The sequence below is a fragment of the Ceratotherium simum genome, chromosome 24 (genome assembly GCF_057802395.1).
Source record: "Ceratotherium simum simum isolate JZ-2026a chromosome 24, ASM5780239v1, whole genome shotgun sequence".
NCBI lineage: Eukaryota > Metazoa > Chordata > Mammalia > Perissodactyla > Rhinocerotidae > Ceratotherium > Ceratotherium simum.
Window position 1 is genome coordinate 37888504 of NC_141923.1, and position 17581 is coordinate 37906084.

General features: G+C 56.1%; 1 protein-coding gene across 2 annotated transcripts in view; it reads left to right on the top strand.

Moving 5' to 3' along the window:
- SPTB (spectrin beta, erythrocytic) overlaps positions 1-17581 on the top strand; it is a 109882-nt gene that overhangs the window by 91108 nt on the left and 1193 nt on the right. Inside the window, exons 26-33 of one of the 2 annotated variants that reach the window (XM_004426243.3) lie at positions 144-518; positions 1987-2231; positions 3368-3506; positions 3969-4053; positions 4839-5035; positions 5323-5372; positions 5854-5932; positions 15419-15711. In XM_004426243.3, coding sequence (XP_004426300.3) covers positions 144-518; positions 1987-2231; positions 3368-3506; positions 3969-4053; positions 4839-5035; positions 5323-5372; positions 5854-5932; positions 15419-15711 — 1463 coding nt within the window. Of the gene's footprint in view, positions 1-143; positions 519-1986; positions 2232-3367; positions 3507-3968; positions 4054-4838; positions 5036-5322; positions 5373-5853; positions 6213-15418; positions 15712-17581 lie in introns of those variants that run through there. The other variant, XM_004426242.3, reaches the window with a different exon arrangement.

The window sequence follows — 17581 nt, forward strand, 5'->3', positions numbered from 1 at the left end:
GTGAGCTCAGGCCGCCCTGGGGAGGGTGTGCGAGCGCGGCTCCAGGTGGTTGTGGTGGCGGCCTGGGAAGGTCTGCGGCTGGTGTGATGACTGCATCCCGCCCCCAAGCCCCCATAACCACATCTCTCTCTACCCCTGTGCAGCTGCTCCGGGACAAGTTCCGGGACTTTGCGCGGGAGACTGGGGCGATTGGGCAGGAGCGGGTGGACAACGTGAATGCCACCATCGAGCGGCTCATCGACGCGGGCCACAGCGAGGCGGCCACCATTGCCGAGTGGAAGGACGGGCTGAACGAGATGTGGGCCGACCTGCTGGAGCTCATCGACACCCGCGTGCAGCTGCTGGCCGCCTCCTACGACCTGCACCGCTACTTCTACACGGGCACCGAGATCCTGGGCCTCATCGACGAGAAGCACCGTGAGCTGCCTGAGGACGTGGGGCTGGACGCCAGCACCGCCGAGTCCTTCCACCGCGTGCACACGGCCTTCGAGCGGGAGCTCCACCAGCTGGGCGTGCAGGTGCCTCCTGCCCCTCGTGGCCCACCCGCAGGCTCCAGGGACCTGCCTTCCACGTCTTCCCCACAACCAACTCCCCGGGGCCCTCCGGGCTTCCAGGGGGGAAACCTCCAGAATGAGCACCAGGAGATTTTGCCTCCTTAGAGAGGCAACAGCTCAGGGCAGTAAGGCAGGGAGCAGGGGCTTTCACACATTCCCTAGCTTCCGAACTAATTCTTTAAGCTGAACTTGCACAAAAACCCAAAGCATAAAATACCTTACAATGCAGTTTCTCTGGTTATGTAGCAGTGTGATTAGCAAACACACGAGGAGTGTAGCGCTCTTCTAGTGTCAGGTACCATTCTGAGCAATGTGTGCAGTCACCGAATCCTCGCAGCCTCCCTCCTAGTGGGGTACTGATATTTTCTGCATTTTGGGGATGAGGAAAGCAAGGCATCGAGAAGATAAATAAGTTGCCCGGGGAACGTGTAGCTAAGCAGTGGAGCCAGATTCAGATCCTACAGTCTGGCTGTAGACACCATGCCCTCAGCCACCGGGCTGTTGAGCTTTTCCACATGGGAGCTAGGGGGACCCCAGGATCTGCTTAGACCCCCATCCTCCCGTCACTGGGGTGCCCCCAGAGCCACCTCCACAGGGTCTTAGGGTTCCATAGAACTGAGTATGATAGAAAGGGTGAGGGTGGCCCCAGCTGCCACGAGCTTGCCAGGCTTCCAGTGGAGCAGGGAGAGATGGGCTGGCTGTGCAGTCCTGCACCGACCCAGTGGGGCTGAGAGATGGAACCCCAAGGTAGGTTGGGCCCCTGGTTCAACCAGAAGGGGACCTCTGACGGATTTGGCCTTTGGCTGGAGGTGGGGCCTGGGGTGCCGCTCTTGTGCCTTGGGGGTACCAGAGACCCTGAGGCACGTATAGCCCCACTGAGGTCTCAGGAAGGAGGCTTCATCGCCCTGGGGCCGCCCTCTAACGGGGGGTCTGGTACAGCCCCTTCGTTGGACAGGCAGCCTGCATGGTGGTTAAGGACAGGCACTCAGTGCAGGCTTCCAATCCCAACCGTGCCCCTCTACTGGTGTGAGTGACTGGCCAGTCACTGAGCCTCCTGTGCCTCAGTTTCCTCATCTCAAAAACAAGGGTAATAATAGTGCCTCCTTCAGGGAGTTGTTGTGAAGATGGAGAGAGCTGTTAAATAGAACATGTTTAGAACAGTGTGTGGTACGTAGTTACTCTGACTATCATATCCTGAGGAGATCAAAGAGCAGAGAGTCCCTCTTATTCCCAAATCCTCATCAAAGCCCCAGGGGTGCCTTGGGTTGGCAGAGGTACCAAAGCAAGGAGCCTTCTCCCCCAGCACCCACTGGGTGGGAGGCCGAAGACCCAGTACCCTGGGGAGGGAGGCCAGGAGGAGGCAGTCTCCTCGCCCATCAGCGGCCCGAGACATGTCTGCCTGGCAACAGCATCCGGTTTTGCCCGACCACAGGTACAGCAGTTCCAGGATGTGGCCGCCGAACTGCAGATGGCCTACGCTGGGGAGAATGCAGACACCATCCAGAAGAAGGAGCAGGAGGTGTCTGCCGCGTGGCAGGCGCTGCTCGATGCCTGTGCCGGGCGCCGCACCCAGCTGGTGGACACGGCAGACAAATTCCGCTTCTTCAGCATGGTCCGAGACCTCCTCTCCTGGATGGAGAGCATCATCCGGCAGATCGAGACCCAGGAGAGGCCCAGGTGAGGGAGGCGTCCTCAGGGCAGCTCCACTCCTCAGCCACTTTGTCCTTGAGGCTGGCAGACCAGGGTGCTGCACTGGGGCTCCACCCTGGAGAGACAGTCCTGGACTGTGGGTGCACAGGCATCCCCGGGGGGCAAGTGAGGCTGGGTCCAGGCAGAAATAGAGGGGCTCAGCTTCTGCTGGGAAGACTGACCATTTCAGAGTAAAGGGAGTCCTGAGCATGGCGAGAAAGACATCTGCCATTCAGATTCTGCAGTGGGGGCATTGACCACAGTTGTTGGTGAAAATAAGTGGTTCACATGTCCAGAGCTGGGCAGGTCTGAGACTGTTCCCTCTTCCCCAGTGCTGGGATGTGGGAGGCCGTTCCCCTACAACTCAGGAAGGAGCTCGTTGTCTGTGAGAGGTGGGGGCAGCCTTGGCAGGGACCACGGCTCTCTACGCACTTTGCGTCATGTTAGCAATTATTGCTGGTCCATCTCTGTCCCTCTGCCCCGAAGGTGCGTGTCCTGATAACCAAGCTTTATATTTAACATCTTTATGGAGCTATAATTCACAACCATACAATTCAGCCATTTAAAATGTACCGTTCAGTGGTTTTTCGTTTATTCACAGTTGTACAGCCATCACCACAATCTAAGTTTAGAAGATTTTCATCAGCCCGGAAAGAAACCCTGTCCCCCGTAGCCATCATCAGTCCCCACCGCGCCGCCTTCTAGCCCCTGGCAACCACTACTCTGCTTTCTGTCTCTCTAGATTTGCCCATTCTGGACTTTTCATTTGAATAGAATCATGTAATATGTGGCCTTTTGTGACGGCTTCTTTCGCTTGGCGTAATCTTTTCAGGGTTCGTCTGTGTTGTAGCATGGATCAGTACTTCCTTCCTTTTTACTGCCAAATAACATTTCCAGGCTTCTTTTGGGGTCCCTGCAGCCCCTGCCCATGCCCTGGCCACTGACCAATGGAAGGAACTGGAGCATGAGTGTTCCTGTTGGGGTGGGGCTGGCAGAGGACACCCTGGCTGGCCAGAGAGAGGAGGGAGTGGGGTCAGACTCCAGGCAGGTGGGGGGCGTCAGGCAGGCCGGGGTGACCCCGAGTTTCCCCTTCCCCAAACTCCCTCCCCACCCGCCACCCCCAGGGATGTCTCCTCGGTGGAGCTGCTCATGAAGTATCACCAGGGCATCAAGGCGGAGATCGAAACCCGAAGCAAGAACTTCAGCGCCTGCCTGGAGCTCGGCGAGTCCCTGCTGCAGCGGCAGCACGAGGCCTCGGAGGAGGTGAGGGGGAGGGCGGGACAGAGATGAGCCTTCTCCACGTCCTTGCCCCCTCTGGCCGGGCCAGAGAGCTTCCTGGGAGAGAGCTCTGGTTCCTCCAAGGAGGCTCATCTGTCTTTCACTCGTGGAGCATCGGGCAGTGTGCAGGCCTGGGAATTAGAGCCCCACAAAACCCACCCAAGGAGCTGGCTGCTTAGTGGGGAGAGCAGGCTCGCAGCCTGCCTAACGCCCACATGTGTGTGTGCTTTGGAGCTGGCGAAACCCACTTCCTAGGCGAGGCACACCTGGCCTCAGAGAGGTTAAGTAACTTGCCCAAGGCTGCAGAGCTGACAAGTGGCAGGGCCAGGGCTTGAAGTTAGGTCTGCGTGACCAAGCCCAGCATTCTTTGCAGGGCTCCCCTGCATACCACCTCAGAGGGCGGGGGAGGGCTGCCGAAGCGTGAGCTTTCCCCCTTCCTCCCCACAGGTCAGAGAGAAGCTGCAGCAGGTGGTGTCCAGGAGGAAGGAGATGGACGAAAAGTGGAAGACTCGCTGGGAGCAGCTCTGCATGTGTGAGTGTAGCCTGGGAGCCCGGGAACCAGGAGGGGCAGGGCCAGAACCCTGTGGGGGTGAGGGGCTTGATGTCACAACATGGTGGATTTTCACTGCTGCCTGGAGAAAAGCCCTCACAGCACCACTCATAGCAAAGCTCTGGGGCCCAGGGCTGCAGGGTCCACAGAGAAGACCTGCGGACACGCTGCTGGAAGCCTACCTCTAACCAGCCAGTGCACCTGCGCCCTGCCCGCCTTCTGCCCCCCTGCCCCCCTCCTCGTGCAGGGCTGGTGTCCCCGTAGAGCTGCGGCCTGGGGTGGGGTCAGGTGCATCCCAGATGTTTGGTCTGAGGCATGTCGGGCACAGAAGGAGCTCGGTCCTCTGCAGCTGGGGGCTCAGGAGAAAATCCCACCATTCAGGTCAGAGCCCTGAGCCAAGAAGGCCTGGCCTGGCGCCATGGCCGCTTATGCACGATTATGTGAGACAGCCAAGGGCTGGAAGAGAGCCCTCCTCAAAGGGAGACATCTAAACTACATTTTGTTTTCAGAATAGAGTTTGTTCTAATTAACGTGTTTTTAAAATACAACTATCAATGAAGATGAGGCAGTGCCCAGTGTGGTGATGGAGTGGCCTCGGGCAGCAGGTCACCACTGAGCAGGGTGTCCATACGGTTCAGGGACACCTGTGCAGGCCTCCTGCCTGACCGCCAGCTCCGTGTCTGTCTGCTGAGTGGCCGCTATTAGCTCTGTGTGCTGACAGACCCCTGGGCCTTGTGGGTGGGTCTCTGGCTTGTTCTCCGTGGCAGTGCTGGAAGTGTGCCAGTTCTCGAGGGACGCCTCCGTGGCAGAAGCGTGGCTCATCGCCCAGGAACCCTACCTGGCCAGCCGGGACTTTGGACACACGGTGGACAGTGTGGAGAAGCTCATCAAGAGACATGAGGCTTTTGAGAAGTCCACGGCCAGCTGGGCGGAGCGCTTTGCTGCCCTGGAGAAGCCCACCACAGTGAGCTGGGGGGCTGGGGCAGCGGGCAGCCTCGCCTCGGGGGTATCTCAAGTCAGGAACTCTCAGCCAGTTATTAGGCACCTATGGACAGTGTAAAAGGCTTGGCCAGGGGGGAGAGAGGGAAGGAAATGGGAGAGGTAGAAAGTACTGACCTTTGAATGCAGGAGACAAAAGGGGATAATGCTCTAGGGTGTGTCGGGTACGGGGAGCCATCTTTAGAGAAAGCTTGTCTGAGAGCCGTCTCCCCTCGTGGCCGCTCTGACCCCCTTGGCCTTTTCCTCCTCTAGCTTGAGCTAAAAGAACGCCAGACCCCAGACAGACCTGTGGAGGAGACCGGGTGAGTGCGGGAGCACCAGGCCGTGGGGGGCACTCTGTTGAGGCGGGGCCGGGGGGGGGGGGCGGGGAGGAGGAGGGTACCCTTACTCAGAAACAGGCCCCCTGACGTTAGAACAAATGCACGTGTGACTTCTTACTCCTGGGCCCCTAGTCAGAGAAATCCAGTGCCTGAGGGCAGAGAGGAGCTTTTGTTTCCCCCAAATCTGCTGCTGAGAATTGCCTCCCCCTCTGGGGGCCACCTGAACACGTGCCCTTGGGGCCCGTTCTGCATGGAACCAGGTCCGTTTCTAAAGTACCTGCCTTAATTTCTCAGTTTAAGGCAGATTAAACAGCTCCCTGCTAAACTGCTGCCGGCTGCCAGGAGGCCGGGGTGGGAGACACGTGCTCTGGGCTGGGGAGGGGGGAGGTGGGAGGAGCTAGGCCTTGGAGGTCGGCACTGCCTTGGGAGGTGCTTGTTTCTAAAGGCGCCGTGTCTTCTGTAGGCCTCAAGAAGAGGAAGGCGAAACAGCAGGGGAGGCTCCCCGAGGTCCCCATCACACCACCACCGAGAGAACATCCCCGGTCAGTTTCATGTCCCATTTGTCTAGTTCCTGGGAGTCGCTGCTGCCAGAGCCCGGTCATCCCTACTAGGCTCAGCCAGGGTGGAAGGCAAGGACGGAACGTGCTGCCCCACCCCCCAGACTCCTCCTTCAGATCAGTCTTCCTTTTTTACTTAGGATTTCTTAATTCCTAGAATAATTCCTCTCGTCCCTTCAACCCAGAAGAAACTGACATCCCAGCCCACTGACATGACTCTCTTAGCTTGGTTTTGTCTGGTGTAATAAATTTTATTGTATAAAGACATCTCCCTCTTCATCAGGGGAAGCAGTTTATACAGGGCTGATTCATTTGTATACACTGTCCTGTTCCCCATCTTCCCTCTCACTCCGTCCCAACACAGTCCCCCCTGCACACACTCACACATAGACCATCCCGTCTCGCCTGCCCCAGCCTGGGGCGTGTAGGGCAGTGAAGCAGGGCCACCCCCTGTAGCAGATTCCTCCCTCCTGTGCAGAGGCCCCTCTGCTTTGCCCCTTCCTCGCCTGATGCCTGTGGGGCAGTGAGTTTGGATATGGAGCTGGTTCTGAGGCAAGAACAGACTTGAAGGAGCCCTGCAGGAGTGAGGGAGAGCCCGGGGCTTCTGGGTCACAGGGCCAGACCCCACAACTTGTAGAAAAGGAGGGTGTGTTGGAGTCGTGGCTGAGGGGAGGGGAGGGAGAGACCCAAGACAGACCAGTTGCCAGAGGCCTGGGGCGTATGGCTTCATGTGGTCCCTTAGCTAAAAGGACCTAGGGGTCTGTGCAGGGGGCCTGGGAGGCTGTACGCCAGGTTTTGGGGAAATGCCCAGGGGAGATGCTGACTGAGAAGGCAGCAAGAATTCAGCATTTGCCTTGCATGGCTTCACCCTGCATGTACCCCACCTCTCCAGGGGCCCAGGTGAGCTTGCCTGAACTTTTGGGGGTTTAGGGAGATTGTTATTCTAGGTGGAAATTTCTGGTACACCAACCACTCCAGAAAAATGCACATATAGTGAGTATTCCTGTGCAAAATCCCTGTCAGGTCCAGATTTCAGCCCTTCTCACACTTCTGAGAGTGAGACACACACTCACACTTAACACTCGGAGCTCACTCTGCCGCCTCCAGCCTGGCCAGAGCCTCCCTTTCTGAGCTGCACCAGCCCTTCATGTCCAGCAGAGGGCATTGCTGGGCTCCCACTGGAGGGTCTCTCCCAGATGTTCCCTCTGAAGCTCTCGTCGTCACCTGTGGGGGTCTCTGGTGGACTTTGTCCCAGCCCCTTTTTCCCAGCAACAGTCCCCGCCAGAAGGAGACAGAACTCTGGAGGCTGGCACGGACTGCGGACACTGGGGCTGGGACCTTCCCTGCCTCCTGCCCCCACCTACGCTTCAGCTGTGCATCCCTATGTGTCTGCGTGCAGTGGTGTCCCGTGTCTGCGGGCTCCTTTGTGACCACCTGAGCAACTCCATCCATTGTTTGTGTCATTGTCGTGTACGTCTGTCAAATGTAATTACATGTGCATCAGAGCCGCCTCCATCCAACACCTGAACGTCACTGGGTTTGGGGGAATAAAATTTGGTTGGACCTGAGTACCTCTCTGGAAGGAGAGAGTGAGCCCACATTTGAGACCTTTCCCAGGGAGCAAGCCGCTCCCCCAGATGGGAAAACTGGCCTGTGCCCGGTACCAGGAAGAAACCAGATGGCGAATCAGATGACCACCAGGCCCGGGGCCTCACGGAAACAGATTTCCTGCTGCTGCTCCTTTCTAAGCCCTTTGTTGAGCCCACAAAACTCCGAGGGAGGGCGTGATACCCAGTTGGTCTCTGATATGAGGAGAGGAGAATGGATCCCACACAGGCTGGGAAACCTTTACAGAAACCGCAGGCCTCCCCCAGGAAGGGCCGGCTGTCTGCTGCCCCTCCTCCCTGGGGTAGGCCTGGATTACTGATGGTGGCTCTCCTGCTGTCCCACGTGTGTGGTCTGTGTCGGTGCCCTGTAGAATAGACCCATGCGGTGCTGCTTCATGTGAAATACGTCACTAGTGCATGCCAGCTTCCTGCTTGGGGAACAGACGGGAGTGGACCAGACGCCTGAACCCCTGTCTAGACTGCACACTGCTGGGGGCCACCCTGCAGGCCCCACCCCACCCTCCCTTCCCCCGTGTGTGCATGCTCACATGGGTACACGCAGGGAGGGGAGCACTGTTTCCTGCATCAGTCTTTTCCTCAAGCACATCATTGTGTAATTCATTGCCTTTCCACGTTAGAGCATGTTCTGGTAAAAACTAACCTGTTCATGCAGGTAAGTACGTAAGTGCGTGTGAGGCCAAGCAGAAGAAACGAGGTATTAGGAAAGGCAGATGTGGGAGTCAGGACGTTGGGTTCTAGTCCTTAATTCTGCCGGAACCTTCAGACAAACCACCTAGTCCTCCTTGGTCTCCTTGCCTTCATACAACCCTCTCTGCAGGATTACAGAAAGTCCAGAACATTCCTGAATGCCGGCAGTGTGCCTGAATCGAGGGAGAGGCTGGGAGAGGTGGTTTTCCCCACTTTCCTCTCATCTTGTCCTGAGTCTTTAGCTCTAAGAAATCTGGCTCATTTGTCAGGTGCCAGCCGCTGTGAGGCTGGAGATGAGGAAGAAGAGGCAGAGGACTGGGTGTTTGTCCTGTTTCGGGAAGAGGGGCGGGGCAGACCTCAGATCCTGCCAAGGTCTGTGCCCTGAAGACAGCCCCCTGGTACTGGTGGGGAGCCGGGCAGCAGGCGCAGCCATTCCCTTTCCTCTCGGGGCCTGGGGCATCCTCACCCCATCACCCCCCATCTTATGTGTCTCCCCTTATCCTGAGTGTGGCTCTGGCAGGGGCTTGGGGGTCCTGCTAAGTGTCCCCGTCTTCCAGGCTCTGGGTGCCTCAGAATCCGTCGTGTCACATTTTTGGTGAGATGATTGTTGAGGTTGGCTTCACAGAGAAGAAACGGTGTTGCAGAGGATCCGTCACCCACCTCTTCCAGGCCCCCAGCGAACAGCCTTGGGCAGTCTCCCCAGCACTGTGCCTGGTTACCGGCTTCAGATGGGAAGCGGGGCCAGCTCTAGGAATTCTCCCAACAGGGCTGCTGTGACAACTGGAGTGACACCCCTGAAAGGGATTGGTGCTCCTAGGGGCTATGACAAGAGTCTGTCTTCAGGGTTCATGGTTTGGGGCAATTATGCCCTGTCTGCCTCCTAGCCTTAAGGCTAGATCCAGTCTGTGGTACAGGGGCGACCTTGGGGCACAAGACCACTCCAGAAAGCAACTGCCTGGGTGCTGTTCGTCATCAGGTTGTCAGGGAAAACTCTTATCAAGCCAGCTCGCAGATGTCACTCTTCCCATGACCTTCCAAGTCTGCCTGCAGCTGGCTTCCCCAGAGAGAGGACTGGGCAGCTTGTCAGGGATGAACACAGTGAGTCGAGACTCCTAGGTCCCTTGCCTCTCCCTTTCGTAGTCTCAGAGGATGCTGTGGCTGCAGGGAGGTAACCAGCACTGGTGAATGTGAGGGACGGTGCCCCAGGGGCTGAGCGGCACTGGGCTTGCAGACAGCTGCTGTCGCCTTCTTGGCAACCTGGGTAACTCCCCCCAGCTGCAGCCTCCCTGGCAGACCCGGGGCTTTAATCAGTGGCCAGCGGCAGGGCTCTGACGTCCTCGGATGGAAGGGAGTGGGTGTGGAGGCCGCAGCTGTGTTTCTTCTTGCCTGAGCAAGCTTCCCCAGTCCTTTCTCCCCTCCCCTGTGAGGATGGAGCTGAGCTGCTGTCTCAGGCATTTTGCAGTAAATGCAAATCATGTATTTGTTCCTAACGAGCAGACCTGACCTGGAAAGAACGTCAGTTTTCCCCTAAACCTGGGCGTGTCCCTGTCTCCCCAGGATGCCTGAGTCAGCGTGGCAGGGGTGTGTCTGCCTGCAGTCTGGCCCCTGTGCCCTGGTACTCCAGGCTCCCCAGAGAAACCCGCTCTAGGCTCTTTCTGGACATCTGTCCGCTGCTGGGTGTGCCCAGCTCTCTTTGCTCTGGTCAGATGTGGTCTTCCTGGCCCCACCGCTCCAAAGGCTCCTCCTAAGTTCTTTCTTCCAAGCTGTGTTTCAGAGCATCCCAGATACTGATGGAGTCAGGATGGGACTCAGTTGACACTGGAGGCGGCGCAGACGTGGGATTTGAAGCTGTTGACTTGACCGCTGGGTGGTGGATCTGGATGGGGGAGTCATGTTCTCTAACTCTTCTTAGTCCTTCTAATGATGAGTGGCTGGCTCGGGGTCAGCAAGGGATCAAGCAGCCACCAACTCCTGCAGGGCAGGGGCCTGAAGAGCCCACACCGGCGGTGGGAGTGGTGAGGATGGCTCCAGAGGAAGCCTGGCTCTCCTCTTCCCTGTGATGGCAATGGACCGGGTCTGCCACTCCCCCTCACTCACCTTACCTGGTGGCTTTCTGCTCTGTGTCCCCTCCCGTTGTCTTCCCTGGCTTCCCAGTTGTCGTCTCAGACAGATGGCCCCTGGGGCCCGGTGTTGAGTCACTCTGCCCCCGCATGCCACTTCTTGTGAGAGCACCTCACCATCCCCGGGGACCCCTCACTGCCTGCTCCCGCCGCAGCTCCTCCCGTGCTCTTTCCCCTGTTCAGCAACAACTTCTCCTTTCTCTCCTTAGGCATTTGTTTCTGCCCAGTCTAAGTTGCCATCTCTTCATCTCTTTGGCTGCTCTCAACTCAACAAACCATCTCCTTTTCTTCTCTTGCAAACACTTGTCTTTTGAACAGCCTTCCCAACCTGTCTGCTGACAGCCTCTCTCACCTACCTCTCACCCAGAGGACCAGAGCCCAGACATCAGATGCTGGGGAAGGGTAAAAGTCCTCGGCTGCAGAAGTGGCCATTTACCCCACCCCAGTCTCGCAGCGCTATTTGATTGCCTAAGGCGTCCTGCAGTAGGTCTTATCTGGCCCCAAGCCCCAATTCCAGCCCCTTCCCGTGTGTCTCTGACGTGATCACGCTGCCTCAGCCAGTCAGCCATGTGTCTTACATAAGTTGGGCTTGTCTCATTTAGACCGTGAGCCCCATCAGATGGGTACCTTCCTCTGGAGCAAAGTACCTGCCCCACTTGCAGCAGGATTTAGTAGCAAGAGCACAGAGTTTGGGACCAGACAGATCTGCATTCTCAACCTTCCACTCACTAGATGTGTGACTGTGGGCAAGTTACTCATTCTCCTGACCCCCGGGTTCCCTCATCTGTAAAATAGGGGTAGTGATGATACCCGCCTTACTTGCAGAGGGGGCATGAGGACTGGAGGAGAAGATGGAGTTAGGCCATCTGGCACCTACCAGGTGGTTATTTGGTCCTTCATTTTTCCCTTCATTTTTTCACCATCCCTCACTGAAGTGCTTCATCTCTTAAACATCCTCATATGCATTCTAACATCCATTGCCAAAGCCTCCCAAACCAGCCTTCCTGGAGTGCCCCTCCCTTGAGACCCCCCCCACCCCCCGCAACACAATCTGGGCTCAGGCCTTGCCGTGTTATAGGTGGGCAAGACCACTGTATGGCTAAGGTAGAACAGTCTCTTTCTGGGGTGCATCCTCATGCCTTGGTTCTCACCGCCATTTCCTTTAGAGAGAAGCCCCTCACTTGTGTTTTCTTGCTTGTTGATGTATCTGGGTTCACTCAACATCTTCTAAAATCTCCAAAAACCCTGTGGTCACACACCAGGTTATTTTTCTGGTGGGAGCTGGAGAGTTAGCCTGTGTTTCTTCCCCTACGCCACCTGCTGGCAAGGCCTGGAAGTACACCTTCAATTTCTGTAGTCCAGAGAAGAAATGTATGGGTCCTGCCCGCCTTCCCTCCCCTTCTTGAACCTCTTTTGTGGTTCAACCCCTCTGCCTGCTTCCCCCACCGCTGCCTGCTTCCCCTGCCCGAGCTAGCTTCCTAGCAAGGCAGGGCCCTAAAAAGTCAAGCTTACAAGACTGCAAAGACTCGGAGGTGGCCATCCCCCAACCTTCAGGAGCTGGGGCCTCTCCCTGTTTGACTACAATCCTGTGAGGTCCTAAAAGGCTCTCCTGTCTGTGCCCTTTCCTCCCCTGATGTCCCCCAACCAGCAGCCAGTACTGTGTCCCTTGCCCTCTTCTGACGTCATGATCCCAGCAGCCAGCACACACGCCCTCCTCTCAGACGCCCCACCCACCCACCTGTTCCCCAAGCCAGAGAACCTGGCTCCACGCTGCAGGCAGCACCTCCCCTTACTCCAGTCCCCAAACCTGGGCCATTCTCCCTCATCTGTCACTGCCATTTATGGTCTAGATTCCCCAGCCACCCTAGCCTGACACCCAGAATTTCCTCCAAGTAGCTTCATCGTCTCCTTCAGAGTGTCCCCAGCTTCTCTGGGTGATGGCTCTAGGCTGGGTACACCCCAGCAGTGTAGGTGTAATCTGTGCATCCTCCTAATGACCTGAGCGCTGAAGCAGCCGGCCTCCTACCTTACAGCGTGGAGGATAGAAGGGAATCTTAGATCATCTCATCTATCTAGGGCCTCTGGGCAGAACCTGCCTGTCCCCATGGCAACACGAGTAGCCAGCTCTGGGCCCTGGCTCCTCAGGCAGCACCCCCTCCTGGCGCTCTGTCCACAGATCCCTCCACCCCTTGGCCACAGCAGAATCTCTGTATCAGAGCGTGGCATGGTTCCAGGTCAGGAGAACTGTCACCTCGTCCCCTCCCTCCTCCAACTCTTCCTTGGAAGACAGCACAAAGCATATTTACCGCTGGGGCCTGGGAAAGGAGGCCCTCCTGCCCAAAGCATGCCCCATCTTTCTCATCTGTGTCCCCTCCCCCAGCCCAGGGAGAAAGAGAGGTCCTGCCAACCCTGGGCCTGGGGGGGGCGGTCAGCAGCCGCACCAAACACTTGCACTCTCACCCCCATTCTTGGCTCCTCCTCCTCAGGCCTCAGCCTTCAGGGTGGAGGGGACGGGGCATTTTACATTGTCCCCTCGTGAACAGTCAAGAGCACAGAAGAAATCTTTGCATACATTGGAAACCCCCCATTTTCCAAAGCCAACCCATGATGCAGCCATATAACTTTTGATCACACTGGCCACGGCCTCTGAATGTCCCTGCCAGGGAATGTGGGCCAGGCACCCATTGGGAGGAAGCAGACAAAAGAGAAGATTAAGTCAGGAGGCAGTCCTGGCAAAACCCACCTTTATTTTCAGAGGGCAGTTCTTGAAAGGAAGGAAAATGGAAATGAAAGTATAGGAAGAAAATGTGGGCACACAGGTCTCTAGTAAAACCAGTCCCGGGAGAGTAGAGGCTGGGGGGAGGGGTGAACATGGCTGTGAGGGTCTGCTGGGCTTCCCTTCCGCCGTCTACCACCACACCTTCCCTGAGACCCTGGGCAGGGGCGGGAGGGCTCTGGCCCATCACCAGGAGGAGCAGTGCAGCCCTGGAGAGGTGGGGGGTGAAAAGAGGCTTCACTTTCTGCATTAATCATCCACCTCCCCGACCTTTATACCGAAGTCAGAGGGTTGGCCTGATTGGGTCCACAGGCTCCCTGCCCCATCCCTGCCACACCTGCCCTTCCTCCCTCCTAGAGAATGATCCGAGCAGGGCATTAGGACCTCCAGGTCCTTGTGGCCAATGCTGGCTCATTGCAGACACTCAAAGATATAAATACTGCAAGATGCATAAAGATGAGTGTGGCCCGGCCACAACTCTCAAGGGGCTTTAGGCAGGAAAAGATGAGAGCCCTAAAGATGTGATTAAAAACTCAGACCTGTCCAATTCTGGAATTCATGTTCTTAATTGCCTCCTATATCCATTGGCTGTGTGACCTTGGATAAGTCACTTAACCTCTCTGAGCATCAGTTTTCTCATAGATTGAAGGTGTTAGACTAGGGTAGTGGTTTTCAACTTTACCAGCCACATTAGCCTTTCTTTAAATGAGATCTTACTGCAACCTCAACTTATAACCCTTTTATTGAACAGTCCTAATTTGATGGGCTACAAACATTTCTTCCAACCCCTGTCTCCATTGAGCCTCCCCTTCCCATTCCTTAATGCCATCTCAGGCAGACTGAAAGTCTACCCAGTCTGTTTCAGTTTAAAGCTTCAATCTGATGTCCAATATGGAACCTGCATCCTCCATTTCTCTACTGCAGGTTTTGACCCATGGTCTGAAGGACCCACAATGGGCAGCACATTCTGTTCTTTTCTGGCTCCTCCCTGGCATTCTTCTGGAACTCCATATTCAGTTGTTGGGGCAAGGAGTAGGGAGTAGGAAAAGGGGCAGAGTCTCCTTACTGGCTGGGGTGGCTCTGGTCCTCCTTAGCTGTCGATGCCCTTGGTCCTTCAGGCATCCAGACACGACCTGCTTGGGGGCATACAGGACGCTTCCTATCTGGTGCTGTAAGGTCTCCAGCAGTCAGGCCTTTGGGGCAGGGCTCTGGCCAGATGGCTATAAACCTAACGCATTCTTGCCCCATCCGGGCAGTGGGAGGCTGGCTGCCCCTGCTGCCCCAGTCTGTCCTGTCCTCTCTTTCTTGCTGCATTAGGTACAAGGGCAGATCAGCAAGGCGTCTATATAAGGAGGTGCCCAGCTGGGGAACGGGATGTCCACTTCCCCTTCTCGTGGGCTCCTGACACATGGTGCATGGCCCCACTGGAAGCCCCTCACTTGGCTTGGGTAGGGACCCGGGGCACCCTGCCCTCCACAGCAAGGTGCCAGGAGGTAAAAGCCACAGCCTTTCCCCGGGACAATGACTCCGTATGTGTTGATTCTCCACCCCTGCTGCACATCAGAGGGCATGAAAAGCTTATGAAGAAATACCACTGTGCTGACCCCACTCCAGGCCAGTTAACGCAGCATCTTGAGGGTGGGTCCTGGGCATATTTTGTTAAAGCTCCTGAGGTGATTGTAAGGCAGCCAGGGTTAGTCCTGCACCGTGGCCTGGGAGGGTCTGGGTCTCCCTTTATGAGGTGGTGGGGGAGACTTAGGGCCTGGTGTCTTAGCTTGAACAGTCCCAGCTTGAACAGGGGCTTTAGACGCTGTTTGAAGGTGACAGAAGAGTTCCCACTCAACACCCTAGTACAAGTGTTTTCTCAACTGTCATAGCAGCAGAACCTTTCTTCATGTGAAACCTTGCCAGAGCCCACGCATAATAGAGTTGGAGTATCTGGCTGAAGCAGCGCCAGGGGCCTGGAGCCAGGTGGGGTTCTGCCAGAGCTCTGCCGGCAGCTTTGGAAACCCCCCTGGAGGAGAGCTCACTCAGGCCCCTTTAGCTCACCCTAAGAACCTTCTGTTGCTCTGTTAGACCAGGTGGGGGGGAGGTGGGAATGGAGCAGAGGTGTGGGCAGAGTCTCGGAAGCAGGCCAGGTGGGCACCACAGCAGGTTGAGGAAGAGCCAGGAGGCGCACAGGAGAAAGGAGCCAGGCTTAGGTGGGGACCTGCGGACTGCCCAGTTTTGCCAAGTAGAATCTCTGGGTCGGAACCCTCAGCAAGCTGTGCTCCTCCCATATGCCCCTGAGCAGGCGGAAGAAGAGAGGCAGGGGCCTCAGGACCTGCAGCCGCCACCCCCGCCAGGGCAGCAGGAGAAAGGACAGGAGAAATCCAGCGGGGATGAGAGGCCCACCACCGAGCCCTGCTTTAAGGTCCTGGACACGCCTCTGAGTGAGGGTGACGAGCCCACAACGCTGCCGGCCCAGCGGGACCACGGGCACAGCGTGCAGATGGAGGGCTACCTGGGCCGCAAGCATGACTTGGAGGGGCCCAACAAGAAGGCATCCAACAGGTGTGTGTGGGAGGGGCCCCAGGTGGGCGGGGTGGGCGGTCCCAGGGGCTTCTCCACCAACAGAGCCTCAGCAACATGGCTGTGTGGGGTACGGGTGCCCTCTGCTTCTGGTCTGGGCCAGCCCCGGGCTACCTGGCATGATGGGAAAATGCTAGCTTCCGTTCTGGTCCTGAGTTCAAATCTCATGACCTGTACAAGTGACTCAGCCTAAGTTAGTTTCCCCGTTTGTAAAATGGGGATGATGAGAACAGCCCCTTCGGTACAGATAGCACGCCTGGTGCAGAGCAGGAACCCAGTGAATGCTAGCTGTGGTTATCCCAAGGCTGGGTAACAGGTAGGTAGGTCTTGGCCCTAACAACATATCCTTGATCAACTCCCACTTTTTAACCAATCTGGGCCTCACTTTCCCCAGCTGTAAAGTAGGAGAGGAGGAAGAGTGGGGTTAGCGTAGATGCCTTCCAGAGGTCCCTCCTAGTGCGGTCACGCAGTGACTCTGTGACCCTGAGGAATTCATTCAGAGGCTGTGTCCATTCCCAACCCTGAGGCACTCATGTTCTGGGATTCAGTCTATCCAGGGATGCCTCAGGTGGCAGTCCAGGGTTCCAGGGAAACAGGGCAGCCATATTCCCAGGCCAACTGGCAGCACACAGAGCCTGTCCTGGGGGACACGCCAAAGCAATCTGAAATTCCAAAAATGAATTCAGGGGCCCAACGGGCTGAAGGGGTTTACTGCTTAGATGGAGAGTCTACCAGGAAAAGGAAACTAGCATTTACTGAACACTTGCTCTAGGCCTGGCATTATTAGGACTGATGCAGTCTGCACAGTCACCCTGTGATATAGGTTTCGTATTCCGGACGAGGAAACAGAGTCCCAGGGAGGTTATGTCATTCATCCAAGGCAGGATTTTAACTCCAAGACCCTGCTCCTTCTTAGCAACTGCTTTACTTGGGCTCAAAGAAGGTGGTGAGGGCTGGGGGAAGGATCCCAAGCTGGGCTTCGTAAAAGGGTTCTGCAGCTGGCTTTGTAGGGTCAAGTTCTCTGGTTGACCTTCCAGTCCTCCTTGCTGTGTGCCCCACTAGATCTCCACCTTCCTGCCGTCCAAAGGGAGGGAGGGGGAAGGGAGAAAGAGGAGGAGGAGGAAGAAGAAAAGTTGAATGTTCCTCAGTGTTCATTACTGTGAAAGTGCAACATGTTTCCCGTTTGTCAGTGGAGTCAGGTCAGCCCACATAGCTTACGAGCTTCTTGTTCTCACCAAACTTACCAGCTGAGATGAGCCTTGATTTGCACAAATGTGTTTCTTTAAAAAGTGCTAGTACAGTACACTGGGCATATATCAGCAACAAAACAAAACAAAACCCTGCTCAACTCACTTCATAGTTCTGTAGTGAGAATCTAAGATGCTAATGATGTGGAAATACTTTGAAAAGTTAAGTTTACATTGTTGGTCTTAGACTTGATAATTCTGCTTCTAGAAATGCATCTCAAGGTAAGATCAGAATTATAAGCAAAGATTTATGCACAAGAATGTTTATCACATTGCTATTTAAATTGTGGATGAATTTTCCAGTATTATAAGGTCCACCAATAAAGGGAGTATTTAGGGCCGGCCCCGTGGCTTAGCGGTTAAGTGAGTGCGCTCCGCTGCTGGCGGCCCGGGTTCAGATCCCGGGTGCGCACCAACGCACTGCTTCTCCGGCCATGCTGAGGCCGTGTCCCACATACGGCAACTAGAAGGACGTGCAGCTATGACGTACAACTGTCTACTGGGGCTTTGGGGGAAAAATAAATAAAATTATAAAAAAAAAAAAATAAAGGGAGTATTTATATGTATGATAGATACCATATAGCTATTCAAAATTATTTTCAAGA